At 38.0% G+C, this 14,217-nt stretch overlaps 1 protein-coding gene across 1 annotated transcript in view; it reads right to left on the reverse strand.

Moving 5' to 3' along the window:
- Positions 1-12,952, reverse strand: part of mcf2a (MCF.2 cell line derived transforming sequence a) — a 36,258-nt gene extending 23,306 nt beyond the window's left edge. Inside the window, exons 1-4 of the mRNA XM_062999823.1 lie at positions 12,787-12,952; positions 4,421-4,489; positions 3,838-3,952; positions 3,516-3,606 (exon numbers count right to left, since the gene is read on the reverse strand). Coding sequence (XP_062855893.1) covers positions 3,516-3,606; positions 3,838-3,952; positions 4,421-4,489; positions 12,787-12,880 — 369 coding nt within the window. The 5' untranslated portion in view covers positions 12,881-12,952. The remainder of the gene's footprint in view (positions 1-3,515; positions 3,607-3,837; positions 3,953-4,420; positions 4,490-12,786) is intronic.
- Positions 12,953-14,217: the final 1,265 nt, after the last annotated feature.

Raw genomic sequence — 14,217 nt, forward strand, 5'->3', positions numbered from 1 at the left:
GCTCCCGGAGGAAACCCATGCAGACACGGGGAGAACATGCAAACTCCACACAGAAAGGACCCAGACTGCCCCACCTGGGGATCGAACCTTGCTGTGAGGCGACAGTGACAAGGCGGCTTTAAAGCCTATTCTAGAAGCAATGGCCACAATGCATGAATACAACCTGGACAGGGTGTCAGTCCATGATGTGTATCAAGTCCAAATGTTATAGAGTCAAGCAAATATTGCACACAGTCAATCCAGAGCATAGTGGTCAGGGCTCTGTGCAGGCCACTGGCGTTTCTTTAATTTATGCTTTTCCACATGTCTTTGTGCACAGGGGCACAATCATGCTAGAATAGGAAAGGACCTTCCTTAAACTGTTGCTGTCCAATTGGAAGCATACATTTCCCTTTATATAAGTGATTTATTACACCTGTTGTAGCTAAATCACATGAATTACAAAATTAGATGGGGTGTCCCAATACTTTTGTCACATGATGTAGTGAAGACACAACATAAATGACACACACGCCTGACCATGAGGGGTGGCATGGTGGCTAAGTGGGTAGCACTGCTGCCTCACAGCAAAATGGTTCTGGGTTCAATCCCCAGGTGGGGCGGTCCGGGTCCTTTCTGTGTGGAGTTTGCATCTTCTCCCTGTGTCCGTGTGGGTTTCCTCCGGGTGCTCCGGTTTTCTCCCACAGACCAAAGACGTGCAAGTGAGGTGAATTGGAGACACGAAATTGTCCATGACTGTGTTCGATATAACCTTGTGAACTGATGAACCTTGTGTAATATAACTACCGTTCCTGTCATAAATGTAACCAAAGTGTAAAACATGATGTTAAAATCCTAATAAACAAACAAACCTGACCATGAGCTTTTTGGACCTCCTATTCCAAAACCATGGACAATAATATAAAGTTGGTACCCTGTTCATGGCTATAAAAGCCTCTAATTTTCTGGAAAAGCGTTAACTGAGAGTTAACTGTTAACTGTTTCTCATCAAATATTGGTCCTTGTTTTGTTGTTGACCTTGCTCTTAATGCACAAATATGTCTTTAAAATCACTAAATCTTTTAATAATTTTATGGACAGCCTTTTAATGCTACTTGAATACCCAATCATGACAGTCATTGTATTATCGTTTCAGATGGGTTTTAACAGCATTTTACAGCATTCCTTGTGTTGATTTGTCCCATCCCAACTTTTTTAAAATGTATTGGAAGAATCAGTAATTAATAAACAGTACTGCAAAAGAGTTCAAATCCAGGCTCTGCTATGCAGCCACTGATGGGCCATTGAGCAAAGCCCTGTCTGCTCCAGGGATGCTTTACAATGGCTCACCCTGTGCTCTGACCCCAGCATCCAAACAAGCTGGCATATGCGGAAAAATAATTTTATTGTACTGTACACATGTAAATGTATATATGATAAATATAGGCATTCTTCTTCTTTGTACTATTTTAAATTAAATACCTACAAAAGAGAAAATACTGATTTTATTATTATACATTATATTGTTATTATCTTATATACTGATCCATCAGATCCATCTGTCCATCAGATACTGATGCTGACATTGATCTGACCTCTCTTAAAAACATTATCCTCCTGTACAAGCTGAACTGCTGCAGCGTTCATGACTAAGCTAAATCCTCCTCACACATTCCACATTACTGCGATAAATGCAACATTTTCCTAAACTCACCTATTCAGAAGTCAATACACTACAGAAGAACAGGAAAATTTACCGACACCCTGCGGATCCCTGCGTGTCTCCTGCATCTGCAGCATCCGTCACCGATCACCATCATCATTATTCCAGTAGCTTCACAACAAACACAGCAGGCTCTTTCTAACCTTGCTTGATCCTGGCTTTGTATGAATGATGCAGTGGTTCTCAGGATGCAGATGCCCCCCCTCCATGCAGTACCTAACTCTCTCTCTTTTTCTCACTTTTCCCAATACAGCAAACACTCATCATGTATAACCTGCACGTAGTGATGACTGCTTTACACCTACTGACCAATCCCAGGTGGGATTTACAGTATATGCTGCTATGTGTTTTATTCCCTTTACAGAGACAGCCACTGTGTATTACTGATGTGGTCTGCAATACAGACATCATATTTGTTACTTGCTGAGTATTGCTAAGACAAATGAAGCACTTAATGGGAAAACCTACTTTTATTAGCCATGCCATACAATACCATACAATTCCTCTTCACGTTGCTTTTTAAATCCCACTACAACTTTTAATCTGTTTAATACATCAATAATCAAATTATAGTGCAAGTAGCACGTGCAGTGTGCAAGGGCATATTAGGAATGTTCCCTTTCCTGATCCAGCATTACTGTACCCTTGTCCAAAACCACAAGGAAAGACATAAGGACAAGCTTGGTTTAAAGAAACTCAAGTGGTCTGGAGGAGCCCTGACCTCAGCCCTAGTGAACAGCTTTGCAATGCACTGGAGCATCAATTGAGGTTTTCTTGACCACTATCAGTGCTTAGCCATACAAATGCTTTTTTGACTGAATGGTCATAAGTTCCAACAGACATATTTCTATATATAAATCTTGTAAAAAGCCTTCTCCAAGAGTGGCTGTTGTTATAGGTCACTCTATTTTAATATCATTTGTTTTGAAATGGGATGTCCAACGGAGGTCAGGATCGAGTGTCTTAGTACCTTTGACCTTTGCCCAAATAGTGTATCATTCATTCCACTGAATTTGTAGGCCGTTTAGTTTAGTGTTGAACGATTCCTCCTTCTAAATTGTCTTCAATACTCCAAGCTTGCAGGGGTCTTTTATATATTGTTAATATGATTCAAGTCAGACTTTTTGCTAGGCTATGCATAGCCTGAGCCAACTTATTTAATTTGAAGCTCCTTCCACAGTAATCACAACACCGGGTACATGACTGTTCTTATGTTTTACTTCGTGTGACCATGGGAAATGGGAAATATGGGACAAAAAGTGGCCACTGTTGAGGTCCTAAACAAGGCCCTTGACCCTGAATTGCTTGTAATTGGCTTCAATTGTCAGTTGTCTGCTAAATGCCATAAGTGCAAATGTTGATATAATTATTTGGTCTGTATGAGGTGGAATACAATACAAACAATATAATTTACAGTTGTTTTACAATTATCACTAAATACAATTCAAGCAACTGAGGGTTAAGGGCCTTGGACAGTGGCTCAACAGTGACAATTTGGCGTTGGTCAGGCTTAAACCGGCGACCTTAGAATTACTAGTCCAGCTACCACTGCCCCTAAAAAATATATAATATATTTCAAAATGTTAATAAAATCATTATAAAAGCTAACCCTAAATCTGCACGTAAATCTGCACTTTTTAAAAATAATGCACTGGAATAAAATTGTCTTGGGGCAGGTATAACAATTTTTTTTTTTCTATTATGGTCAGGCATAATATTTGTATTAATTAGTCCCACACTTTTAATCACAGTGTTTCATTAGCAACATATTGACTGGATAACAGTAATATATTTTAATATGGTAGATTCTCACCGCAATCCTTGCAAGTGCTGTTTTGATGGAGTTCCAGGTGTCCAATCTTCTGTCTAAAATGATGATGAATTTGATTCCAGGTTGACGTGCTCTGAAAGAAAATATCAAAGCGACATTTGAACAATGGGCATAGCACCTTTTTACTATTTAATAGGTTCAATATAAATACATGGCATAGCAGAGCATGCGTTCAAGAGCTTTTACGGATCTGGTTCGACTATGATGTCAACAGTTAATTTGAGAAGAGGTATAAAGATATAAAGCAGTGTTGGGGTGCTGCATTGCAGAGAGAAACCAGGATGTAAAGATGAATCACACCCACCGTGGTATTAGTGTGAGGTATGTGAGGACTTTAGCCAAAGCCTCTTCTGGGATGTCGCTGAAATCGGAGCATTCTGGCAAAGTGATGATGACACTGGAGTCCTCACCACGGCCCCCTGCAGTGATCAGATCACAGTTGTTCAAATATGGCTGATGCAGCAATGTGTGTTAGTGAGCAAGCAAAACAAAATCAATACAGAAAAAAGCATTAAAGCAATTAATTTCTGATGTTTCTACCCACCAAATCTGTAATGGATATTTGATTACATTTGGGAAATACTTCTCATTCAATTCCCTTTGGTAAAACAATTTTTACACCATATTTAAGGCTCATGTTTAAAAGCAATATTTTTTTTTTTACAAATATGGATTTTATGAATAATAATAATTGGTCACTTTAAAAGAGCTCCAAATGTCATGTGCAGAGAAAGGAGAACCTATTGGACAGACGACCATCTCTGCAGTACTCCATAAATCAGGCCTTTATGGCAGAGCGATGTCTACAGAATAAAGTGTCTAAACATTATAACAGTACTGTATGAATAAACTGGATGTCATTAAATCAAATCTGTGCAATCCCTTACCTGATAAAAAAGCCACCTGCTTCTCAATATAGCCGGCCACTTCTTTCATACTCACAGAAACCGTCACCTCTAAAAATATAAAAAGACGTGCAAAATGTTCATCATACCAAAACATTTTTATTTTATGTTCCTGTTTTCTCTCTTGTAAATACAGAGGTCACCACAGCAAATCTGGTGTCAGACTTTTTTTATGACAGATGCCCTTCTTGATTCAACTCCCTATTTCTATCTGGGCTTGGGACTAGCATTGAGAGCACACTGACAAGTTTTATCCATGCCAACCCTTCAGCATTAGTCAATCATGTGCATGCAAACGCCCAACAGGCCAACAGCACTGCTGAGTTTTGAATCCTGTATCCCCAGATCTCAGCAGAAGTGTACTATCGTATGTACTGCTGCGCTCCCAAAACACCCTGGCTTTTACGTTACTGTATTATACCTTAATTCTGATTTATATAAATTATAACAATCTCTGTAATTTAAAATCACTAATGTATTGCATACATTTACTATTCAATTTGGGGAAGAAAATGGGTTTGCAATGACAAAAATGCAGCATATATTACAAAACATCTATCATCATATTTATGCCAAAAATAACTGAAATAAAAATTCAATTTTAATAATATTATAGTGTGATCTTATGTACATTTGGATCTCTTTTTTGATGATTTGGTTTAAAACCACAAACGGATCAATCTTGTTGTAAAGATTTCATCACATTAGCTGCATCAGAAATCGCATACTTCCATACTGAACAGTACGTGAAAGCAGTACCCGAGAACGGTTAGTATGTCCGAATACGCAGTAGACATTAAAGAGTACGTGAAAAAGTACCCGGATGACCTACTTTATGGGCAGCCATTTTTGAGTATGCAAACGATGCACTTGCAGTCCGCTAATGTATCCCATAATTCAACTGGAGCTGATAGATGGTGGAAAGCAGAGAGTTGACTGTTTACAAGTGTAAGTAAGACAAAGATTTTAAATGTTATTATTGCGTACAAGCCTGAGTGACGTTATTAGTAGCTTTGTGGAGAACTACAGAATTAATTTTGTCTGTTTTTAAAATTGTTATAACTGCGGCGGTGTAACATCATGCATCACGTGACGTTGGTAAGATGGCAGACGTAGTATATAAGGGTTAGTATGTCCGATTTCGGACGCAGCTATTGTTTTATTGTCATTAATTGCATAAAAGAGGGGACAACAGTTTTCCAAAGTAACCCTAATCCTATTTGACTATATTTGACTATATTATAGCATGGCTGTTTCTTATGCATTGCTTTCTGCACATGAAAGCAAATGCATAAATCTTTTAACAATATTATGTACAGTTGATGGTGAAAAAACAAAATTATTTGCAATCTTGCACTGACAATTCTCTCTTTTCTCACGACCCATTTTGCTTACAAAGACAGAGCCTTTGATGAATCCTCCTTTTTACCCAATCATGATACGTACCTTCACCTGTAAGTGAGAAGTCTTGTTTTGGCCCTGTTACAAATTGTTGATGTTGTTGCAAGCATGAAATCCCAAATTTGCAAAATCCAGTTAATATGGTAAGTGTTTTTTTAAATAAAGGCACAAAAGAATTACAAATGACCAATTCTTATTTTTATTGTATTTTAATAATGTATTTAATAATTTAATCTGATGATTTTATGGTGCACTGACTGAATTCTTTAATTTACCATGAGAAAAGTAGACTGGTATCGAACCAAATCAAATGGATGCTTACAAGTCTGTCTGCATGGCTCAAAGCCAAGGCCTCAGCAGACCATTACAGACAAAACGTCTACAGCTACATCAGGGTTTGTTGTTTTACTCTGTGCTCCTCTGTTACGCATTGAGATCAAGTTACACAGTGATCTAACAAAAACTCTAGTCATGTTATACATTACCTGCTGAACAGTTAAGTGTCCTTGCTTAAAATGAAAGCTTTTATACATCACACCACATTAAGCTTTTTTAATGATAAGAGTTTTAGATTCTCTCAGAAAAGCTGATTCTTACAATTTCTCAGCACCCTGAGCTGTAACACAAGTTTAAAAGTGAAACAGTGAGGAAAATACAGCTAAACACAGATACATGTGGAGCTTTCAGAGTGGATTTGATGGTTATTCATCACAAATGCATATTCGTCTTATATTCACACTGTGATGATGTTTTATTGTGCCGCTCAAGCCAAGCGCAAAGCAAAGCAGCAGTTTGCGCCGTAGCTCACGGAAAATGCGCCCTTACAGTATCATGAAAAAGGCAGGTTGCAATAAGAAGAGCTGGCAAATCTGTGAGGAAGAAACCATGATAAATAGAAACACTTCCACTTGGAGCGAATTGACTTTCAACAAGGTGTAAGTGACTGTCACTTAAGAGAAAGTGACAAGTCAATCATCTATGCCCCATGCACACTCTGCCTGCAATATTTGGTAAGGGAGACGGTCATGACTTGCCACCCCATTCAAGCTCCACAGCAGGTGGATCCATTACAGGAACAGTATCTTAATAACAAACCACAATTTTGATTGGGTAGGTTAATAATGTGTATTTATAGAGTAACTGGAATAATTACTGTACAATTCTATAAACAGTTCAGCATTGAGTATTACTTTTACCTCAGTTAATTATGTTTTATGAAGTGTGAATGTCACTGCCATCAACACGTCTCTCAGTACTAAATAATAAATGATGCAGGACATTAAAACTGCATTAGTGTCCAAGAGGTAATGTAATTATTTGTGCACACCAGGTTGCCAGGACTAGTGGAAACTAGACTAGTTTTGGCGCCACTGAAAGGGATACGGTGAATGATGTGATGAATATTTTATGTGAGCCGAGACCAGATCTCAGGATTCATTTTGTATAACTACAAGTGTTTAATGGTTTATGTCTACTGTATATTTACAGTTAACATTTAAATTCAAGTTTAGAAATGTTACTATAAAAATACAATCATTGATTATAGTATATTTTGAAATTGAGGTGTAATTAGTACTATTATGTAATTTAACAAGGTGTCTTGATTCCTCATTAGTGATAATGATTGACTATAGCAAGTGACTTCCGTGTAACCATAAAAAATAGAGATTCCACAATCAATAAATTTTTTTTATTATTCATTCATTAATTGTCAGTTATACCACCGCTTCATCCTATTCAGGGTCGCAGTGGGTGCAATTCACTGGGCAAAAGGCAGGAAACACCCTGGACCGGTTGCCAGTTCATCACAGAGCAAACACACACACACACACTCAGGGCAATTTAGTATCTCCAATTAACCTGACTGCATGTGGAAGGAAACCAAAGCTCGCGGAGGAAACCCACACAGACACAGGGAGAACATGCAAGCTCCACACAGAAAGAACCTGGATTGCTTCACCTGGGAATCAAACCCAGGACCTTCCTGCTGTGAGGCGAGAGTGCTACCCACCACACCATGGTTATTTGTTTATGCTGAAAAACATTATGTGCTAGGGTTGCTTTGAATTTTAGCTATGCTATCAGCTGGCAAGGCGTCTACACAGACATGATTTGCTATGACTGAGGCAGGGCAAGATGGGGGGTTTGGGTGTCCAAAGCTTGCTACTGATCAGTGCTCTGTTAAGTCCTTCCTTGTGCCCATTATTTCCAAGTGGAAATGGATGCACTGCAACCCCAAACTGGATAAAAATGAGTGAATAATTAAATAAAAGCATGCTATTTTGTTTATATTTTAAATACAAAGTTAAAAGACATTTGATGTCTATTCATAGTGGATATGTATATTAAATAAAAAAAAAAAGTTTTAATGTACCTGTTTAAATGTTTAATAAGTATAAGTACAAGGTAGTTGTACCCTATTAACTATAGTAAACGAAGATTAGTGCACATGTATAGAAGTGGTAGAACATTAAATATTGTCAGTTCTTTGCTCTGCTGTGTTCTGCTTTTTTACTGGTCGAGTGCTCGTCCATGTTTGTTTTTCCAGGTCACTAAAATGACTGATCAGATAACATGGCACTGTCCTGATATTATGTTGGCTTTATACACACAGCTTGTGCTAAAACACAAAGCCTAATTTGTCTACTATGGCGGGTACAGAGATGATTATTTGCTCTGTGTGTAGTTTAGCTGAGCTGTTTGTAACATCCATGAATACGTTTAAAATAAAACTATTTTTTAAGTTAAAATACTCTTGGCATCATGGTTTTTGTACTTGCAGAATATTGAAGCAAATGTACTGACATTATTTTAACATAAAGCCTAAATTTATTTTCCCAAATTAGTATTGAAAATGTGCTGCCAAATACAAAGTATATTTTGAGGTAAGGCTAGAATCACAATATTTAGGGTGACTTGTCACCACCAATATTTAATTATGCTCCAAATGTCTCCCCCAATATACTGATGTGAAAATAATAAATAAACATATTAAACTCACTAGCATTGCATAATAATTAATAATAAAAATAATATTTTGCATGTTTAATTTCCTTTGGGATCAGTAAAGTATCCATTCATCTATCCATCCATAAAACCAACCCATCCATCCATCCATCCATCCATCTAATGTTATAGGATCTGTCAGTATTCCCATCAGTTATTGATCACAGGAATGTATTAGAATGTCAGAACCCCCCAGTCCCCCCCCCCCCACACACACACACGTTCAGTTCATGACTACGTCTTTGTTTTGAGGACACACAAATTTAGAGTGTGTTTGAGGACAGAGCAGATTTGATTTCCAAAAAAGCATTTTAATATTAAGAGGATTACTGTCTTGAGCAATTGCAGAGTGAAGGGGTTTAAATCCAACTGTGCCAGTTTTTAAAAGCAAGTTAAATTATAGTTGAGCGACAAATATGTCAGTTGTAATCTGTAGTTCTGTATAAATTCCTAATGGTACATAATTTGATACTCATTTAACTCATTATGATAGACAAACATTCTGCTTTAAATAATGCCATGCGGACAATTGAAAAGTGGAAATCTGGGGAAAGTATGTGAACCTAGAAGCTAATGGCTCCAACAAACGTAGTGTTCCAATTAATCAAATGATGTTAGAAGGGCTCCGCCCCTTAAAGAAGGCAGATATAGTCTGATTCTGTTCTGATTCTTCAGTTCCTGTAATCCATGCCTGAATGAAAACTTATTTTTCTCCCAGTTTAGTGTAGCCAGGGTCCTTAAACAGTGTCAAAGTCTGGTCTTTTCCCACCCAGCAGACTAGTGGCCAATTTTGTCTGCTGCAGGCACTGCCAATTGTGTCTGCTAGACTTCGCCCAGACGATCGGTAGCAGAGCCGAGATTCAAACTCAGAAACTGACAATTATTTACTACATTAATTCACATTAATTATTCTGTTAGTTAGCATTACTGAACCTTAATAATATTTGAAAAATAATGCCAAACGGCATCATAACTACAATGCTCGCATGGCACAGTGGTAAATTAGGCTAGTCCGCTATTGCTATAATCCAGGGTTCATATTTCCAGCAGAGCTATTGGCTGGTCGAGCATCTACATACAGACTTGATTGGCTATGTTTTGGGAGGGTGACCAAGGCGGCCAGTGATTTTGTATAACAAGGGTGGGTATAATAAAAATAATATGTATAGAATCCATACAACCAAGCACTATTCTGATAAAAAGGAGCCTCCATACATACACGGTCATACAATTCTAAATAAGCTAAGGTGTAAAACATGTATGCAATGCTTACAAATGACACAAATAAATAATGTTAAAGGAAGGGAATTTTAAGATTTGAGTATTCATTCATTTACAGTAAGGTTACTACAAATAAATTACATTTTGTATTGAAATGTGTGTTCTGCAAATCTCACACTAAGAGCACAAGGTGCAGTGCTATAGTGCGTAAGTCTCTGTTACAAAGTTCTGTATTGGACAAATTAGACTCTAATATTCTCTATTAAGAATTACTACACTACTAGCAAGTATATGAAAGATAACCGCCAGGTAAGAATAGCAATAAAACTAAAGAATGCTTTTACACAGGACTGTAGTATCTGTGTACAATAAACCTGGCAACGACTGTGAGGAACAGCTGGATCCCATTACACCCTCGCCATTACTGTTCACGTACCTAAACACTGGATAAAAATAGACCTAGGACAGTGTAAACTTGTACATTTGAGGAAGCAGAGCAGAACTGGTACTGGAGCAGAGCGTTAGTCAGAACTGAATTTAGAAGCTAAGTAGTAGCACAGCACACAGATGCTGAGTCATTATTTAAAAAAGAGAAGTAATGAATTAAGGTTACAAGGGAAGCTGAGAGGAAGGAAGAGGTAATGCAAATGAGAAATGCAGCTCAAAGAAGGCAATATTATTATCTCATCTCACATAAGCAAAGCAGGTTTAAAGATGCCGTTAGCGATTGTATTTGGTGTTAGCTGATGCTAGATGTATCTCATACAAATATAGCCTCAGTGTTTCAAGGCTGTACATACAGGACTTAAACGTAACACATTTAGAGTTTGTAATTACAAAATACAACACAGAAATGATGTGTGAATAAGGTTTAGTTGTTTTGTAATTAGACACAGAGCTTTGGCTGTATTGGCAAAAGCTAGTTTTAGCATTTTCGCTAACTCCCATTTATCAGTAAATAGCTTTTCCGACTGCTAAGCATGTGGCTACAAAGAGATTTCTTGGGTGCTCAGGAATAAAATTATTTAACAACAACAATAATTCAAAAGCTACAATCCTATACACAAGTCTTCATACAGTCAAACTAAACACATTAAGTTCATCATTAAAAAGCAACAGAAATGAGGTGTGAATAAGGTTTAGTTGTTTTGTAATTAGACATAGAGCTTTGGCTGTATTACATCTACATTTACATTTTCAGCACTTAGCAGACGCTTTTATCCAAAGCGACTTACACAATGAGCTGCACACGATGAGCAATTGAGGGTTAAGGGCCTTACTCAGGGACCCAACAGTGGCAACTTGGTGGTGGTGGGGCTTGAACCGGCAACCTTTTGTTTACTAGTCCAGTACCTTAACCACTGAGCTATCACTGGCCCACATTAGTATTACTAATGCTAGTTGTTAGCAATTTATGCTCCTACTCTTCAGTAATTAGCCTTCCAATTACTTGGAATAATTCAACAATAATAATTCAAAAGCTACAAAAACAGCTAAAATCTTACACACAAGTCGTTTTGTTTTGTAATTGGACACAGAGCTTTGGCTGTATTACGTTAGTTGTTAGCAATTGATGCTAACTTTTACTCATCAGTAAAAAATAGCCTTTCATTCTATTCTATTCCTCTTTGTCATTTTTCACATTTCATCTGTATTTTCTACTTGAAATTGCTTCTATTTGTCTACTGTAAAAACATTTTTAAATAGTTAAAAAATTAATTACATTTAAAACAAAATCTAATACAAATCTCAAATTGAAACTGTCTCATTTTTCTACACATTTTGCATTTTTAGAAAATCATTTCATATTTTTTCTCTAATTACTAATGTGGCCAAGCAGTCACAAAAGCATTTTAATACCTGTTGTACATGTGTATGATTATGTATGTGACAAAAAACTGTTATTTCGTGACTTTGTGACTTTGATTTCATTTGACTGTGATTCTAAATGCTAAGCATGTGGCTACAATGAGTTCTGAGGTGCTCAGGAACAAAAAAAGCTACAAAAACAGCTAAAATCTTACACACAAGTCTTATAAACCACCAAGTAAAAAGATAATGGAGCGTTATAGCTTTGATTTGATTGAGTGGATATAATTGCCATTTTGATCTATCAGTTTACACTTAATCACCCATAATGACCAAGTAAAAACATGTATTTGAAAATTGACAAAAATCATAAACTGAAATCTTCTATATATTAAAGTATTCATAAGAATGACATGATATGAGATGCTGTGGAATTCCAAATTGTCAGGTGCCTCCTGTTTGCTTTAATTATTTTTGAGATATGACTTAAACTTAATTGACATTCAATTTTCAGGACAAAATCACACCATGAACTCCATGGAACCACAAGTCGTCCCCAGACAGGTACAGATTTTTGATTTTGCATTACATCTAGTCCAGTGTAAATACAAATTCTTTTGAATCTGCTTTTGTTTTGTTTTTGACATTTTAAATGTATTTATAAGAAATACAATTAAGTTGGTCAGTAAAAAATAAGAAATCTTTTTTTGTACGTTCATTATTCAAATAAGGTTCAAGAAAACATTGTACAATGTCCCAACTTTTCTAAAAATGTGGTTTAAACAATAACTAACAGTGATGAAATATCAACTCCCTGCTACATGTGATGGAGACTATGCAGCACCCACCACCTCAGGTAAATACACAAGACACACTTGAGTGACTGTAGTGTGTGTGTTATGAGTACTCACGCTGCAGTGTGTTCTCCAGCTCAGAGCCAGCCTGCAGAAGACTGTAATAGCCCTCCATGTCTCTCTGAGGCTGGAGTGGAGAGGCCGGGCCCATGCCCTATCTGTGCCACAGGAGAATGCCACGTTCCAGGATGCTCCAGGTGCTCACATCCTCCTCTCAGGTCTCTATATTAAGACTTCTTTTCTGCCACTGGCTTACAGTCACTTCCAAGTGTGTTGCAGATGTGCTGCAGTAGGGGCAAACCCGCCCTAAACTAAACAAACACACGGTAAGGTGCCAAAGTCCTGGGTGTTCAGATGATGCCCCATCCCAACCTGCAAAGACTCTATAGCTGAGAGCCAATCTACAAGAGTCCTGTTCCTGCTAATATCTCCCTCTATCTCTCGGGATGAGAGTGCGTCAGTGCTGCAGCTCTGTGCGAGGCTGCTGACACTCTGCCAACTCCACACTCCTCCCATCATGCTCTATCTTCTCATTCATTGGTCAGTCTGGTCCAGCGGGGTGGAACAATCTATCCTCTGCTTCTGCCAGAATTTCTCAGTAAGACTGATGCTCTTCTACTGAACAAGTATAATCTTAAGGTAAATAGATCCCTTCTGCCAGTCACATTATAGATGCTCCCCAAAGATGCCCCCCTTTCCCCGGTCTATATTTATATACAGTGTATCACAAAAGTGAGTACACCCCTCACATTTCTGCAGATATTTAAGTATATCTTTTCATGGGACAACACTGACAAAATGACACTTTGACACAATGAAAAGTAGTCTGTGTGCAGCTTATATAACAGTGTAAATTTATTCTTCCCTCAAAATAACTCAATATACAGCCATTAATGTCTAAACCACCGGCAACAAAAGTGAGTACACCCCTAAGAGACTACACCCCTAAATGTCCAAATTGAGCACTGCTTGTCATTTTCCCTCCAAAATGTCATGTGATTTGTTAGTGTTACTAGGTCTCAGGTGTGCATAGGGAGCAGGTGTGTTCAATTTAGTAGTACAGCTCTCACACTCTCTCATACTGGTCACTGAAACTTCCAACATGGCACCTCATGGCAAAAAACTCTCTGAGGATCTTAAAAGACGAATTGTTGCGCTACATGAAGATGGCCAAGGCTACAAGAAGATTGCCAACACCCTGAAACTGAGCTGCAGCACAGTGGCCAAGATCATCCAGCGTTTTAAAAGAGCAGGGTCCACTCAGAACAGACCTCGCGTTGGTCGTCCAAAGAAGCTGAGTGCACGTGCTCAGCGTCACATCCAACTGCTGTCTTTAAAAGATAGGCGCAGGAGTGCTGTCAGCATTGCTGCAGAGATTGAAAAGGTGGGGGGTCAGCCTGTCAGTGCTCAGACCATACGCCGCACACTACATCAAATTGGTCTGCATGGCTGTCACCCCAGAAGGAAGCCTCTTCTGAAGTCTCTACA

This window comes from Trichomycterus rosablanca, chromosome 8, assembly GCF_030014385.1.
Source record: "Trichomycterus rosablanca isolate fTriRos1 chromosome 8, fTriRos1.hap1, whole genome shotgun sequence".
NCBI lineage: Eukaryota > Metazoa > Chordata > Actinopteri > Siluriformes > Trichomycteridae > Trichomycterus > Trichomycterus rosablanca.